The 17,699-nt window shown below is 34.7% G+C and overlaps 1 protein-coding gene across 3 annotated transcripts in view; it reads left to right on the top strand.

The window, feature by feature from the left end:
* DYNC1I2 (dynein cytoplasmic 1 intermediate chain 2) overlaps nt 1-17,699 on the top strand; it is a 32,090-nt gene that overhangs the window by 675 nt on the left and 13,716 nt on the right. For 2 of the 3 annotated variants that reach the window (XM_026061381.1, XM_026061382.1), the window contains exons 2-6: nt 1,411-1,528; nt 3,267-3,381; nt 7,006-7,096; nt 11,574-11,633; nt 12,908-13,023. In XM_026061381.1, the coding sequence (XP_025917166.1) occupies nt 1,421-1,528; nt 3,267-3,381; nt 7,006-7,096; nt 11,574-11,633; nt 12,908-13,023 (490 nt within the window). In that variant the 5' untranslated portion in view covers nt 1,411-1,420. The remainder of the gene's footprint in view (nt 1-1,410; nt 1,529-3,266; nt 3,382-7,005; nt 7,097-11,573; nt 11,634-12,907; nt 13,024-17,699) is intronic. The other variant, XM_026061383.1, reaches the window with a different exon arrangement.

Raw genomic sequence — 17,699 nt, 5'->3', positions numbered from 1 at the left:
GGCGGCGCCCGCCGCGCGGCGCCGGTCGGGCCGGCAGTTAGCGCTGTCCGCAGCTACTGCTACCGCGGGCGGCGCCGGGCGGTCGGGCGGCCGCGTCCGAGAGCGGCTCGTTCGTGCCGCACCGCTTCCCTGGCCCGGTGTGAGAAAGGCAGGGAGCGGTGGCCGGGGGAGAAGCTCCATCTTGCGTTGGCAGCAGGCGTTCCTATTGCTGCTTTGAAGCTGAACAGAAACACTGACTTAAAATGCCGGCAGTAGATTTTTATTTATTTATTTATTTTTAGTACGATTTCGGTGACAGTAGTACCTAAGTGTTTGCAGTCAAAATGGGTGAAAAACATACCAATATATATATATTGGGGTAAATGTAGGAGACTTGCTTCATTTTGATTTTGCTTCATTTTCTGTGCTACACAAACACTTGCAGGTATTCTTAATTCAGTGAATAGTGTATTACTAATGCTTAATTTAACGTCATTGTTTGCAAGCTTAGTTTAAAAGCATCTGTAGATCCCCCAGCCATTGCAGAACCCCTTCTGTGTTTTCTATACCGGATATACTTGCATTTGTTTAACAGCAAAACAATTAACTTCTTATTCACTCAGCCCATTCACACAGTTTTTCATACCTGTGTTTTAAATCTCCGTGAAACTGTGAAATGGTGTTTTTTGKTTTTGTTTATTGATGACTTTCCCATCTGTACTTAATGGGATTAGTTACGTAGCAAAACATTTCTGTAGATTTTTTTTTTTTTGCTATGAAAAATCCACTGATATCTTAGCTGACAGTGTACAAAAAGCTCTTTAAAAATGAGCATCTGCATATTTCATACTTTTTTTTTTTGCCATGACRTTTGAACCTACTTTGCTTTGCAATTTCTATTAATCCTGCTAAATCTTCTATTAAATCTGTTTTGAATCCTACAGCTGTTTGTGGCAGGATATATAGTCTACATACTGCTAATTTATAGCATGCCAATATTTAAGATACTAAAATGAAAAGTAAAGGTAGATACTGCAAAAGTACTTTCCTTGCATTTTTTCTATTTATCAGTCTTGTAGTTGGCTCTGTAGCTGTACAGGATCTTGTGGCAAAATCAGATAGTACTGTCTTTGGTGCTTAACRTATTTCTTTCAAAATGGTTCTTTCAAACAGCTTCAGAAGTGCATTAGGAATGGATGCTCTCATCATACCGTAGTTCTCTTTGTTTTAAAACAATCTTTTCAATACTTAGATTATGTTAAGTGAGGGAAATGTGGAAATAGGGATGTGATTTTAATTATGATTTTAAGACTTTTCACTGTTCCAAGTTTTGTAAACTAGTACAGATACATTAATGGCTGCTTACTTAAAGAAAGGTTGCTATCTTTAAAAACATACAAATAACCATGGTGTGGTTTCTGTGTTGATCAGCATTTCAACCATGTCTGACAAAAGTGAACTGAAAGCGGAGCTGGAGCGCAAGAAGCAACGGTTGGCTCAAATCAGGGAGGAGAAAAAAAGAAAGGAGGAAGAAAGAAAGAAAAAAGAAGTAAGAAATAATTTTATTCTTGAAATTTGACTGTTTCTGTATGTAACTTGTCTAAAATTTAAAGGTGGGTTTACTTAAAGTTGTTTGCTACATGTTATTTAGGGAGAGTCTATTTAATGGTCTGTTGCTGGTGCAAATGTAGCAGTTTCCTTTCCTGGGAAGAACAAATGCCTCTTATTTTCTTTAGAATTATTGATACGGTAAGTTATATTTAAAAAAAAATCCTACACTTGTGTTTGTGGAAATCCAAACTTTGTACTTGTATGTATGAGACATCATTAATCAAGTCACTGTGGGAAGCAACCAAAGTATTGCACAAAAGCTCTGCTTAATAATTTGTGGTGGTATTATTTAGAGGACACATTTCTGAAATGCAGTTCTCGGAATGCCCATGTGAGTTGTCTAAGTGCTAGTGTTGTTACTGTACTAACAGCATGCTATATTTTTCTGCTCTTTAGCCTGAATTTTAAAATCGAAGCAGCACTCAGGACACATGCTACTTTTGTGTTAGCCTCAGTTTGTTAACAGTCCTCTGGATTTTTCCTTGCTTACATACGTCAGTGATGTCTTACCACTTCTCTGCTGAAAGCAGATTATATATCATAAATAAAACTTGCCTAAATGTTTTGGTCTGTTGGGCATTTTTTCTTGACATTTCTGTATTTTGATTATGATCTTGTAGGAGTCCTGAATTAGCATATGACTCAAGACTGGGCAGCTGCCAGCAACATGATACAGACAAAAAGGCGAGGGAAATATCTTGTGAACAATATATTGTCTGTATTTGAGGTTCCACATGTGATACAATGGCTCATCAGTTGGGAACTTGCGCTAAAGTTTGGGAGTGGCTTTCTTCTAAAAGGAATTGTACAGTAGATTAGAAGTGTAACATGCAGCCATGCAAGGAGTAATTGGTCTTTAATCAAGACATTGTGATAGAATAGGTTGGTCTAGATTTTGCTGCTTCTTCTAAAGCCTTGTATTTATATAATTAATTTACATTTACAAAAATGTTCACTTGCCAGTGACTGAATTGGGAATACCTTAAACTATGAATCATGTTTCTGGAATTTAAATAAGGTGTGGAAAAATGTGGAGAAGTGCTCAGCATCTTTCAAAGAGGATGGGAGTGTGATTTTATTCTTTTGTTGTGTGAAATTTAGCAGAAAATAAAACAACTTAAAAATATTTAAATCCATTGCAAAGCTTTGGGCGTTAAGTAGTTACTGCAAAGTTTTTTAAGGTTTTGTTTGTTTTGTGAAACCTCTGAGGTTCAAAAGAAAGCTTTCTCACTAAGCAGCCCAACAAAAAATAGCTAAAATGATCAGAGGCAATCATCGCCCTTGTATATTTTTATTCTTAATTACTACACAGTTTAGCATGCGCTATATCCAGCCTAGCATCCTAATAATTTTACAGTGGTTAGCATTAGTGTAAGGAAAAAAAAGTGTTCTTGATCTTATGAAGTGTCAGTCATTTTGACAAATGGGAAGACACTTTTGCACATTGTATATGTCATTGTGTACTGAAGACAGTACCAAAGCTTCCAAATTTGGTGATTCCTGACTGCTGTTTACTTATCTACAGAAAGGATCATCAGAATTACTAGACTTGATTTTCTGACCTGTATGATAATAGGTTTCAGTAGCACAGAAAACCTAGTGAGATCTCAGAAATGAAATTAAACAGTTCTTAATACCACTTAAATGCCCTRACTTAACTACTTAATTATTTTTAGACTGATCAGAAGAAAGAAGTTCTTCCTGTACAAGAAGAATCTGATCTTGAAAAGAAGAGAAGAGAAGCCGAAGCATTACTTCAGAGCATGGGGTTAACACCTGACTCTCCTGTTGGTAAGAATATGAATGTTAGTTTATGAAATAAACATCTTGTCCTTTGTATTTTGTTGTTAGGATTGTGATATTTATGTAACTATCTTGAAAATTCCATGGCCACTATTTTTTGGGTACACTTGCCTAGTTTTGGTACTACTTTGTCCTGCTTGGTGGTCATTTTTTGTAATATCCAGTGATGTGTCTCAGTACTCATTAGTAATATTTGTAAAAGATATATGTTTTGTTCTTGATAGATTCTTTAGCATCTTTTAGTTGAAATATATAAATATGGTGTATCTTTGTTCTTTTTTCCTATTTTCTCTGCCTATTATTTTTCTGTATTTCTTCTCTCTGTGTTGCATAATGTAAAATCTAAATTCTGATATTTTCATGCAGAGTTGGCTTGTTTCCTTTCTGCATATTTACTCCCTAATTCTCCTCATCTCAAATATCTGATGGACTTTGATGGAGTAATAGCAAGGCTAAGTATAAAACTTAACTCTCTAGGAAGRTAATTCATGTCTATGGCATTCTTGGATGGGTGTATTGGTATAGTATATCGGTTGTGGCTCTTTGCCTTTACTTAGCCGTGTCTCTCTGGAAAATGAAAGCAGAGAGGGCAATACTTGAACTCCGCTTCTTTTCCTCCAGGTTTGAAATTCAAGAACTATTAAAACTTACTTTTCAGATTGGATTTAATGATGATGAGGGTTTATTTCAACTGGGTTGGCAAATATTAACAAAAATCACTTGTTATTGGGATGATCTGTGTGTAATTCTATCTTCATAATTGCTTTTGGACAATCCTGAAGTGTTTAAAAATGAGCATGGAATACCATTAAAGCCATTCACATTACAGCAGCTGCAGCAGAAATTTCTTAGTAGCTTGGACTGTTCTTTCTGACAGTTCCAGAGATTGTGTTTGGGCTGTGTTAGCATGAAGTATATTGTAGGTAAACAGTTCTTATCTATTAGAGATTTTATTTGGTTTGGTTGAACACTTTCTTGTATGAAGTCTCACTAAGGCAGTTGACATGAAACTCTTGCAGAAATGCATAAGATCATATATATATATTTTTTAAATCTGTGAGAGCAAATCTAAAAATCACATGATGGCCAGTCCTCAAAAGAAATAATCACGTGGACTTAGAGTAGTAGCTGTGTGGTTAAAAAACAAACAAAAACAAAACAAAACAGAACACCCCTCTGGGTCGCTGGCCTGTCAGACCAGGGCACACTCCTGTCAGTGCTGTGTTTAATTCCACTGAGCCCCTCCTTAACTGCACCCATCTGTGCACATGGATTCTCAGGCTCCTTCTGTTTCCTTGCAAGATACCCAGAGCAGGCCAGATGCCCAACTAAGCTAAAATGCCCTACCCCGACCTCGCAGTAGTGTGCCTGAGGCACGAGCTCAGTCTGCTGGCTGGATCCTGACAGCATAAATACTAGTACAGTGCCAAAGAAAGGTGKCTCTCTTGCAGAAGATGGCAGCATAATAGTGTGAAGTATAGTATGAATAGCAGGAAAAGTGTATACTTCCRATTCTTTTTATATAAGAAGGCATAAGTTAGTGAAACAAAATAACTTTCAAGAAGTCACTGTAGTTTCATCCTCTGTGGGTGAAGGTAGAATTATACTTGGTCTTTTCTTAAGATGTATGTGTTAAATAAGTATCGCCTAACTAATGGGAAGAATTCCTTGAAAACAGCTCCCTCCACGAGAGGGCAATGTAGCATCAAATACTAAGTCACTTAACTCTGACATAAATTGTAGTTCAACTCTTGAAGTAGTGTATTTCTTGGTGTCCACAGTCTGCTCTCCCTTATTAACTGTGAACTTGCTATTTTTTAATTATTAGATTAACTTACTAACTTGCTAACTGAGGAGTGTGCAAATAGATAAAATGATTATAGTTTAAGTATTTACTTTGAATAAAATATGGTAGAAAGTTTGAGGAGTTTTTACTGAAGAAACTGTAGTTGTATTTAATTGTCTTCAGTGAATTTTTAGGTGATAGTAAACCTTGTTCCATTTGTGTCTGTGTATGTTTTGTTTTACTTTCATTCTCTTTCACTTTGTTCTTTGTATTACAGATTTTTTTTTTAATGGAGAGCTTGATGGAGTTTGAATAACAATTTTGKTTTTTTTTCTATGAGGAAAAACTTGGATTTGTGTTCTGTGGGAAGAAATTTGAGAATTAGGAATTTTTGTTCTTCTCATACAAAAATCTGCAAAGATTGAATTCRTTTGTGTAGGGCTTTTCCATTTTTAAAATTGCTGTAATTCTTGTGTGCATTACAGGAATGTCTTGCATTTGTATAATGCCATTCTTTTCTGGAGTTATACAAAATTAAATTAGCCTTGGTTTCATTTATTAATTACTCTTGTAGTGACGATGCAATGTAGTTAAGTTTGTTTTGATTGCCATGCTTATGTTTTAGACTCTGTGTCACAGTTTCACAGGGTCATGAAAGAGAGGTGACAGATACTTTAGAGGCCTTAAAAACCCTGGGAGGCTGTTACTTGCTTTCATCTTTTGCTAAATGATTAGAATGGGTGGGTTGAAAGAGTAGTAGCATAACAAATGTTTTTAGATCTGGCTTTGTGATCTCTAATGTCCTAATTCATTATTTATGTCTTGACCATGTATACTGTTATGAGTTTATTTTTGTTTGAATTTTTTGGCCATACTTATTTCTAGATAGAGCTAAGTGACTTTTTTAAATAGTGACAAAATAAGCGTCTAATCTCATATTGTTCAATTAAGGAGTGAATGGGTTGACTGAATGTTTTAATGAAAAGTGAAGCGTATAAGGACCTTTGAAACACATCCTGATTCTTAAGCATAAATTTAAGTTACCATTTTTAAAAAGAAAATTTGGAAGAAATATTGGAGTAGTTTTGTGTTGTTCAAATGGCATGATATCATTCATTGTTATGTATCAGTTCCAAAAACCATGTTGCTTTTTAAACTGTATTTGCAGTCTTAATCTAAATGCTGGAAATGAACTGACTTTTAAGAAGAAGTTTCAATTTAACAGTACTAGACAGTTTGTCTAATAAAAAGAAAAAAAAAAAAGCAACACCAGATACTTCAGTGTGTTTGGGGTAGATGACACAAGATTTATGTTTGATTCAAACTAAAGCAAAAATAATAGTATGCTCCATGACAAAACCACTTTTTTGGTCCACACTTCTGTGATTATGTATTTTGAAACAAAATCACCAGTTAAATATTTTTAAGAAAACTAATGTTGAACTATATTAACAAATATATTCCTTTTACTTTTAAGCAACATGATTTAGTAGAAATTATCTTTTGCAAGTTGGTGCCACCATTTATTAGAATTTCAGTTTTAAAAATATATTTTCAAGTCATTTTCTCTTAAGTGTCTTTCCCTCCATGTCTTTTTGTATGCCTCAGGTGCATAAATGCCAAACAATTGCATGAACATCCAGCATGAAATGTTAACATTGTCTTTTCCCCTCTCTTTCTACTGTTCATTTTCATCCATGTATTTTTTGTTTGCCATTATTTTATTTTATTTTTTAATATTTCATGTTAAATTAATTTGGAAACATCCTAAGCTGTGCAACCTCTCCGAGTAGTAACAGCGGATACCTGTCTGTTTCACTATCTAGTCCCTCCTCCTACCTCTCCGTCTTCCAAATCTGTGAGTACGCCAAGTGAGGCTGGAAGCCAGGACTCTGGTGATGGCGCTGTTGGATCTAGGTATGTCACTTTCTTTGACGTATTCCTTTGTTTAACACTTGTATTTTTGAATAATCTAAACTTTATAAGAAATCAAGGTTAATGACTTGAATATGAGGTTACAGTGGTATTGAATTTGTAAACAGTGACTGTTTTACCCAAGTGCTTTACTTTACAATTTGAAATACAGCTATATTTACTAATTTGAAATTGCCAGCATTAACTCAGAGTTGTTGAAACTTGCAAGTTTAAAGTAAATCTGAATGTCTTGTGGTAATATTCTTGTAAACGTGAATTGTAAGGACAGTAAAACAACTGGAAAAGTCAAACTTTTGAGCTCTTCCCAGCTTTTTAAAGGAGGGCATATATGTATCGTAAGCTGTTTCCTTTTTCCAACTGTTCTAGTAAAAGATATTGTCTACAAACCTTGCCTTGCTTCTGAATTTTTCATACTCAAAACAATATTTCTCAAGTTATTTTACCTTGTAGCTATCCTATCCCCTGCCACAAAACTATACCATTCACAATTTCCCTCATTTGGCCAAAGCATAGCACCCTGTTGGTACAGCTACAGTTCTTTAGCTCCAGTACTTGCTACATTCCTCTGGGGGGGGGGGGGGTGGGGGGTTTTTGGGGGGGGGTTGTTTTTTTTTTTTTGGTTTTTTTTTTTTTTTTTTGGTGCATGACAGTTTGAGAAATACAGCTTTAAAGACAGTCAGATAAATATTTCTTTTAAACCAGGAATTCAAAGTGGAGATTTTTGGGTGATAAGATGGGAAACAGTACCTCCAAAGGGAGTTTCCACCATTTGTCATATCTTGTGCACAGTCTGTAAACAAGAACAGTATTTGCCTATTAATACTGATAAATTATATTTTCACAGCAAATAATTGCTCATGTACTTTAAATTTACTGTATATGTTTCATGGATGAAGTTTAGTTAAAGCACAGATATTCTGAGTTACTTTTGTGCTTGTATGAGTTGTCGTTTTGGAGAAAGAGTAAATACCTATACCACTTTCACATGTTTAAAAAAGATTAGAGTAACGTTTTGTATGCATGTGCATTATGCATGCTTAACTACATAGTCTCAATCTAAAAGTATTCAAGATTTTAATGGTCTAAACAAAAGTTGCAAATTGTTTATTTCCAAGTAGCAACCGCTAAGTTAAAACCAGGAGAATACAACAGGCAACAGATATGAACACAAACTCTGACAGTGCCTACGTGCTGTTTTGAGGATATAGGTTCTTCACTATGCAATTGAAGTTCACTTGTCATGTAACTGAAGAACCAATATCATTGCTTTTTAATTTAGTAAAAGAAAATTTTAAGTAGTAATCTTGAATTTCAAATAACTTGYTGAATTGTCATTTCATGTTTAAATTCACTGTCTAGAAGAAAAAACAAGAAATGTTTGATAAATAGATTTTTTCTTTTCATATATAACTTAAATTCAAAATGATAATACGTGTAGGTCACATACCTGTGTAGTCAGACTCCACATTCATGTTGTGTACTGAATTTATCTCCACCTCATGAGCGTTCTGTGTTCTCTGATTGTGTATTCCACATACGTAGTAACATAATGCTGTTCTATGCGTACTTGTTTTTATGAAGACTTGAGAAAGCTTATATTCTAAACCCCTATAGCTTCAGCCATTTGCAAAACTTAAAACTAAATGTAGGTCTTGACAATTTCCAAGATGTGGAAATGTAAAAAAAAAAAAAAAAAAAAAAAAAAAAGATGCTACCCTGGAATTATGAAACAGAGGTATAACTATATAGCTAGATTTAAGGCAGTATATCATTGCTGTTAGAGAGACTCCCCTTGTTTATTCTCTGACCACTGGGTAATGTCATTTGCCTCCGCTGGTAAACGGATATCTATATCCTACTCTATTAGTAAAAATGTGTGCAGCATGCCTAATGTACACATCCACTCAAACCTGGAAAACAATGGAAAAAGTTGTACTGTGTGATAATTCCCTAGCATTATACTTGGCAGTTCATGGATGACTTCTGTGTCAATATGAGATATGTTAGCAAGTTCAAGTTGTTCCAGTATTCTTGATAGTCTTAAAACAAGCCCTTTTATATCAGTGTATTCTTTCAGTTCTTTGATGGTGTGTGGCCACTCTACAGTTCTCTGTTTGTGCTGGAACTGTGCTTTACAGAGATGACCTCCTTTATTAATTTAGTCTTTTTTGCTCTATGTTGCTGAATCTTCCCAGTAACTTTACTTATTTAGTAATTATTAAAACAGTGTTCAGACTTTGTTCCTGCTGTTACCTCCACCTGTCTTGCTTTATTTTCACAGGTAAACAGTTTTGTCTTCCAGTTTGTTACTGTTCCTTTGCGTTCTTACTGTTCCTTCTCTCTTTTCCTCAGTTAAGAGTTAAGATTTCAAGACTGAAGATTAATATAGTTTGTTTATATTTAGGTTAGGTGGGTGCTTCAAAGATTTAGTTTAAATGCATGAAGTACTACTTAGAGATATGTGAAGCATTAGGAGTAAGCCTGGATGCATAGAAGTTCAGAAGTATGTGGAAGAATCCATTCTATTCACTGAAGCTTGTAGATAAATTAATACAACTTAAGGCATTAATAAGTTTCTGGAAAGCAAAAAGAATGGTATTCTATGTCATTGTGGTACACATATAGAAGATGCATTTCATTTTGGAATGTCACCTTTATTTTAAAAGAAAATTTTGGAAAAAGATTAACAGTAAGTCCTATACTGTATGTTAACTTTAACTATTTTAAAAGGCAGACTGTCCTTAGTACCACTGAAGAAACTGTTGAAAGTTAAAAGAATGCTTTGAAAGCAGGAGAGCAACCTCAGGAAGATCTAGGCCTTACACTAGGCACAAAAGTAGGAGTCTTAATTTATAGCCCTCCCAAATGTAATTGAAAAGGTTGGGAAAATGTTTGACAAGTGTTGTGGTAATGTAGCGTAGGACTATCTGAAGATAAGAAATCTTCCTTTGCAGAAGCAATCTGAAGGTTTTTGGTAGAGGGTTTTTAGAAGGTTTTAGAAGGTTTTTGGCTGGTTGGTTTTTTTGTTTGTTTGTTTGTTTTTAATGTGTAACAACATTGAACCTTAGTACAAGCAATATCCAACCTGAAGTCTCAGGAACCAGTTTAAACTCCAAGCTTAGATTTTTGTCCAAGAAAAATAGCAGAAACCTAAAAAACAAGCATACTCAAAATAATTAAGTTTATGACAAGACAGTCTCTGTCCTGACACACAAAAGATATGGAGAGTTCTGGAATTTGCGTGTTGCTGTGGATGCAGTAGACAGTGGTTCTTTAATTCTTAATTAAGCTATAATCAGTTACTCTTCTGACACACTTTCTACAAGAACAAGATAATGCATGATACACCTGTACAAGTGAGTTTTTATGGCATTGCCTGTAAACTTTTGAGATCAGCCTTACCTTTAGGAATAATGCACTTTAAAAGAACGTTACCATTCTTAAAATGATAGAAGGGAATATGTACTTTTTATTGACTTCTTATAGTAAAATATTACGTATTCTTTCTTTATTTTTCAATTTGTTAAAAAACATGATTTAAAACATAAGACAAAAATATTTTTGCTTGTTAATATTTCCTATATGCCTATTTTAAGCATAAAAAACTGTTTTAAAACTCCGCTTAAATGTCATAGTTGGCAGTAGCACTAAAGGAAACTTTGTGGTGAAGGCTAAGAATGAAGGGAAAGAGACAAGATTTAGGCCTAACTTCCTATTTCTTTTGATATAAAAGTGACTTACAGTGGATGCATTCTGTTTGTTATTCTGATGAGATACCCACAGTACTTTGAAATGTGTTATTAATATAAAGCCCACTATATCTAAGAGATTTAAATACCTTAAGCAGAGTTGTCTCCAAATCAGATGACACTTGTAAGCCCAAGGCAGTGCTTAACCCGTAATTACTGCAGTGTCACATCTTGGAAACTCTAGCAGTTCTCTATCCCAGTGGAAATGTTTCTGCCCCTCTACCAAAAGGTTTATGTGTTGACTCATTTCCTTTACCAATATGACAATTTCCTCCACATATTTAATGCTCTGGGCAAGACTGCATAATGTTAACAAATCTGTCTTCATATGACATGACCAGATCTGTACAGATTTAAAAAGGAGTTTGAAGTCTAATAGTTCCTGACAGTAATTAAAATATTTGTATTTGTCCCTCATAAAGGCTATGTTTGTTTGCAAATCTTTAACTTTCAGTCTTTAAAATARTTTAATTCTTTTCTAATAGCTCTGAATTCTGTGTTTGCTTTTTAACTTTTGTATTTGCTGTATGTATTATTGCACTGAATTTTTGGTGAATTTCCCTTAACTGATGTTACATTGCTTCGGTTTTTGTGGGGAATGAAATAACTGTAAGCTTACTATAACTCTAGTGTTTCATAGTGTATATTTGCTTCACTAATCTCTGGCCTTTTTTGCTAATGCTGCATGGTTGTTCAACTTGTGGTATCAGGACGCTGCATTGGGATACTGATCCATCAGTTCTTCAGCTTCACTCTGATTCCGATCTGGGGTATTGCATAGATTTATTATATTCCCTATTTAATATATTTGTGAATGATGAATATTAGAGCTTATTTTTCTTAAGACTTCAAGTAATTGTTAAGAGAATATTCTGTGACTAATGAGGCTTCACAGTGTCCCAAGACTTAGTGCTGTTGGTTCGTAATAGGAAATTTTGATCTTATTAAATATATGTAAAGGTGCTTATTTAATGTTTTTCTTTGAATCTTTCTTTGGCAAGATAAACTTTAAAAATAATTTCCTTTAAAATAAAAAGCTTAGAAGAACTATCTATTTAAAACAGAATGACTCCCATCTTTTAATACAACATCCATGTTAATATGTCAAGTATGCTTATAAAAACTCTTATTTCATTATAAGTGCTTGCTAAAACCCATAACATGCTATAAGAGCTATGATTCAGCCCACCAAAATCTTTAATAAGAAGAGCTGCTCCTTCTTCTTTCCTTCTATATTAGGAGAGGTGTGGATAATGAGAAACTAAATTTTATATAGATAAATTGCTTTTAATTGTTGGATCATTGCTATATTGACTACAATACATACTGAAATTACCTTTTATAGGAAATCACAGCGACTGAGGTGGGTCTGATTAATATGATGCATTTTTTTTAAAGTACGTTAGGTATTGTAGTTAGGTGATACTGGCTGTATCTGCATTTATAAGATCGTATTTCATAAGCTAAAGTGAGAATGAAAGCATTGAGGTTTTCACTATCATATTCTGGAGTGGTGCATTATGGATAACTGACTTGTCAATGTGTGGACTTCAGATCAGACTCGCAGTTCTAAGTAACATCTTAGAGGTAGATCAAAAGATGGGCGGCACAGTTAAATGGACTAGGAGATGCTTTTTTGTTCAGAATAATTAAGCCATTTTTCAAGCTTTGAAATCCTAGAACCCTAACCTTGCAAATGTGACTCGTGAGCAGGTCTCTTCCACTGAAAATAGGGTATTTCATATACACAGTACACAACAGTACCTTGGTCAACAGCAAAAGAGCAAAACTTTAAAATGCTATTTATATTCCAGATATCTGTATGTATTTGCACATCTTTCTTCTTGTCTCGGATGTATAAATAACTACTGACTTTAAATAAAAATTATAGTCATGTGGCTTCTTCAGGGGTTAGTTTCCATGGGATTTAAGTTTGACTAGGCTGTGGTGTTTGGCATGATGACTTGGGTATTGTTCTAGGCCGAATATGAAATAATTYGTAAAGATAAATATTTTTTCTGATGTTTCTATTCGTTTTATTTAGACGTGGGCCTGTTAAACTTGGAATGGCCAAAATTACACAAGTTGACTTTCCTCCTCGAGAAATTGTTACATATACAAAGGAGACGCAAACACCTGTTATGACTCAACCAAAGGAAGGTGAATGATTAACTTATTACTAAACTTCTTTCTTTGATTATAATAATGATGACTGCATGAATTAGAACCAACACTTTGTGGTTTTAAAACTTAGTAAGGTAGAATGAAGGTTGATTTGTGAGATAATTGATATAAATTCTATTATTAAGTTCATACAGTCTTGCTCAAGAATGTTATTGTCATTCTGCATCTTGTTTAACATTCCTCTTATTAACATTTCTCTTATTAGTAATACTTGTATTTTCTCACCCCTGGTAAACATGCAGATTAGACACATTGAGTTGCTTAAGGAGCTGAAAGCTYTCAAATAAAAGTGGGATATATTTTGCCTTTATGATACTTAAGAAAACCCGTGCAACTTATTTGAAAGCTGTGTATCCATAGGCAGTTGTGGCAGTAAACAACAAAGTTGGCTGATGAAAGAATACCGCTTTTTAACGACTTCTATTTTTATATATTGAGTTTTAAAAGTAAGAACGGATTTTCTCTTTAACCCAGGGAATTTCTGTCCTTGGCAGTTAAACATATGCATTGTTTCAGGCATGACTTGCTTGTTTTTGAAGAAAGATATCTTTCCAAAGAAAATACAATTGGTTGATAAACTTGCTTTTCAGTGTTGAAGGACTTGAATTCGATGAAAATGTTAATCTTGGTCTAGTTTGTGTATGGTTTTACAACAAAATCTTTTAGTTGTTTATTATGACTGCCCTTGAGCATGTGTGTCTTTGCTAGCAATTTTAGGACACAGTTCTAATCGTAATTTATTTTATTTATTCATTTATTTATTTTGGTACGTGAATTTCTTGGTGCTTATGCAAGAAGATAAAAGTACATCTTAAAACATGACAGGAATACACTGAATTTAAATGTTAGGATGATATTTCCACAAACTGTATGATTTACCTGAGAACGTTTGATGTAGAGTCRTTGTTGTTTAATTTGCATCAATATGTTGCTTTTGTGAAATGGCTAGAGTGGGTGTTGAAGCCACTTTGGTAAGTTTAACTAGATGCAAGTGATACTGTGAATGGATTTTGGTGAAGGTAAAAGAGGAGGGAAGATAAAAGTAATACATAGCAGCAGTACTTCCATGTYGAAAAGTTTCTCTCATTTATCTCTGGATATCCAGCATAAGGAATCGGTGTGTCTTCAGGATACAAACCAGATGATCTTTCAAACTTTGTTACTCAGCAAGCCAGAGGATATACCATTTCTCTTTCTATTGTTTTTACGCAGTTATGTACTGCATTTCAGATTAGATATTCTTTTTTGCTTTTTACAAATGAATACCTGTTACTATATTTTAATGCATGTATTATATACTTGACCTACAGACTGACATGCAAGCTCTTTTTTTATTTTCCTCCCTTCAGTKGTTTATCTTTGCAGTTCTTTAGCAGTTTCTTTGTTCTTGTGTGTTGACTACAATTTGAAGCGTTAGCCAGGGAGCTGTCATTTTGCTAGTTTGTCAAGCACCTCTGCCAATGTAAGTCGCCTCAGTCAGCAGTGATGTACGCTTTCCTCCAAAACTTGGCATTTCTGGAGAGAAATACGCTTTATTATCTGGGGAATCTTAATAGTGCTTTTTCTGAAGCAACAATAAGGTAACAAGCATTGCTGTTGGGTGTTGTATAGCCTGCGCTGTCAATAACTTACTCTTTCTTCCACTGATCCTTATAGGAGTTCTGTGTGGTTAAGTGATTGTTTTGTGTGATTTCTTAAAATGTTTTGGCAAAAGAACAGCTTTTGCTTAAAAAAACCAAACTTACTGTAGTAGTTGCCAAAAGCAGAGTTTCTGGGGTGTTTTTTGAGGCATGCAGAGGCTGGTAACAGAGATATTTCTCTCTAATGAGATGTTGTTGCAAACYTGGAATAGGGTGAATAGAAATCAGTAGAAAGTAATAAAATTTACTGTRTCATTAATTATTTTGTATAAATGTTATTCTAAATAGTTATATATAGTTCTAAGTATAGTCTAAAGAGTTATATAAATAGTTGTCTGTCACACTTTACGTTTTAGGTTGAATCAGTTCTTTTTTTGAAATTAATTGAAGTTAATGTCTTAAGCTTTTAGGGTAGATAATCCGTTTGAAATCTAGTTATTTAAAGTTTAGTTTAAAACAGTTTCAGGGGCCATGGCTATTCCTGAATTTCCCTTTTTACAGGTTTTCATGTCTCATTTTCCACATGATTTTTCTTTTCCTTATTGTGCCCATATTTAAAAAAAAAAAAAAGAGAGAGAGAGAAACTTTTTTTCTGCTTACTTTGCATGTCATTTATTTAATCATATTAATCTTTATATTACATCAAAAAAAAAACAGGTAAGAGTGGACATGAAAGCATTTTAGCTGACAGTATCCTTTTAAAGTATACTGAGAAAGAAAATAACTTGTAAAGTGACATGTCCCATAGGACTTACTGCATGGGAATCCTAACTGCTGGCAAATACTATTTCATGATGAGTGGGCATCCTATGATCATGTGCAGGGATTTTTAGCTACTTAATTTTGTTATTGCTAAAAAAACATTTGGCCTTCATTTAGCAGGAAGGAGAAAACAAACATATTGGTCATAGGGAATAAAATGACCCTTAATAAGTTCTATCATAATAAATTCAGTAGCTTACCTGTGATCTAACTGTAGTAACACACAATTCAAAATCCAAATAGGCTACTAAAACTAACTGTTTTTCTTTTCCATTCTTTATTTTCTTTGCATCCCTGTATACCTACATGTTTGGGGGTTTTCTGCTTTTGTTTCTCCTTGCCTTCTCCTTTTCCTTTCTGTAATCCCTCAGGGTTTTTTCTTCCCTCTTTCAGGTTCACCATGGAATCTGGAGACTTAGTACATAGTTTCTGTGCTTGGAGAGTTTTACTTATGCTGCCTACTGTGAGTGGAAATTGGGATTGTATGGTCTTAGTTTTACACTCTGTGGATAGGCTGTAGCTGAGACTTACTGTAGTGGAGTTGAAAAGATGGATTGTCCATATCTCTGTGTTTACCAGAAGGTGCTCTCAATGCAAATGCCAACTCCTGATCCATTCCACCTTAAAATAATGTTGTTTTCTGTCCACTTGAGAGCCATCATCATTAATTTTATGTATGTGTGTTTCACAAAAGTGACTTAAATTGATGCTTTTTCATAATTTCAGCATCAAGTCTTTTTTTTTTTTAAGGTCTGTCTTAAGATTATCTAAATACATTCATATGTTTGCAATTTAATATGAGATCTGAAATAGGACACAGGTTTAAAAAAAAAAAAATCATGCTGCCTCAAAAATTGGAGTCACCAGCTGAGAGATTTTGATTATGAGAAGAAAAACTTTAAGTTTTTAAAAACATTAGGCAAAAGTAATTATTCTAAGTTGTCCGAATGCAGTTACATAGGTTGTATCTTGGAGCATCTCTAATTTTATTTTGCTTCATTGATTCCTATTTCTTCTCATAATCTGAGTATTAATTTTTTTCATTTTAGTTAACCACCCTGTAAAGTAAAGGTAATCCTGCAAAGGACACTTGAGACTTGAGCTTGCAACCTGAATTTACACAAAGAAGACTTATTTTTCAGTAGCTTGTATACCTGCAAGTTGCAGCTCAGCTAGGTTAGATCCAGTGTTCACATCTTTTTTCATAAAGTGAACTGGACAGAGCCTTTCTTAATTATGCTATCTTGAGACGTTAAAACACTGTTGGAGCTGTGCTTTAGAACAAAGGAAAATAGAGCCAGTTTTATTAGATATGCTGCAGTCTTTCACAGGTGCTTGGCTGTGGCAGAATGTTCTTGAACCTGTGCAAGTCCAAATGTGGTGCACGCACCCTGCAGCCCTAGGGCCACTTGTTCTGTAAGCCCAATTGTGCGAACTCTGATGCTGAAAAAAACAGTCCTCTTTGTTCCACATCTGCGCTCTGCAAATGTTTATGTAGTTATACTGTGACCTGGACTGGGAAACAAATTCAAGATAAAACTAATCTTGTGGGGAGTAGAGCTAGGAAGTATGGGAAAGTTTAGTTTTAAACCAAAATAGTTCCTTAATTGCCATAGAAATCTTTGTGGCAATACAAATGAAGTGACAGTTATGTAGTGGAGATCCGCATCCTAAACTTAAAGTTTGCTTCTGAAGATACCCCTTTTGGGTTAAGTACAACAAGCAGTTAAATTCAAATACCAAGCACCTTTTACCTGAAGAGTTCTGATTTTAAGATGTGAAGGTCACTTATCTTGGGAGTTGACGGAAGGGCTGTGTTCAGTTGTTTAGAAATCTAAACCGGGAAAATTCCGTTTGCTTCTAGTGAGAGAAGGTAGGTGGATTAAGTTTAGATGATCATGTGTGTTGCACCAGCCTAGAGAATACCAAATATGAGGCAACTCCCCCGCTTCAGTGAAGACAAGAGGCTCCTCAGGTGCAGCTGCTTTGAACCAGTGATTGTCTCCATTCAAYGTGAGAGAATGACCAGTTTGCCTGCAACCCTAGATGTTAGAGTTAAGAGTACTTCAGTGTTGTTGGCACTATCAGCCTTCTTCTGCTAAGACCAAAAAGCGCTATTGCAAGAATTATGACTCTTTCCACATTTCTTCCTTTTTTCCCTTTGAAAGYCTTGTATCCAAAATACTAGATGGCCTTGCCTTTCTCTTATACGATGCCCAGCTCCTGATTTTGAAAAGTGACATCACCATG

This window comes from Apteryx rowi, unplaced genomic scaffold (genome assembly GCF_003343035.1).
Source record: "Apteryx rowi isolate R43461 unplaced genomic scaffold, aptRow1 scaffold_180, whole genome shotgun sequence".
NCBI lineage: Eukaryota > Metazoa > Chordata > Aves > Apterygiformes > Apterygidae > Apteryx > Apteryx rowi.
The sequence above is the reverse complement of the archived record's forward strand: the minus strand, read 5'-3'. Positions and strand labels throughout refer to the sequence as shown.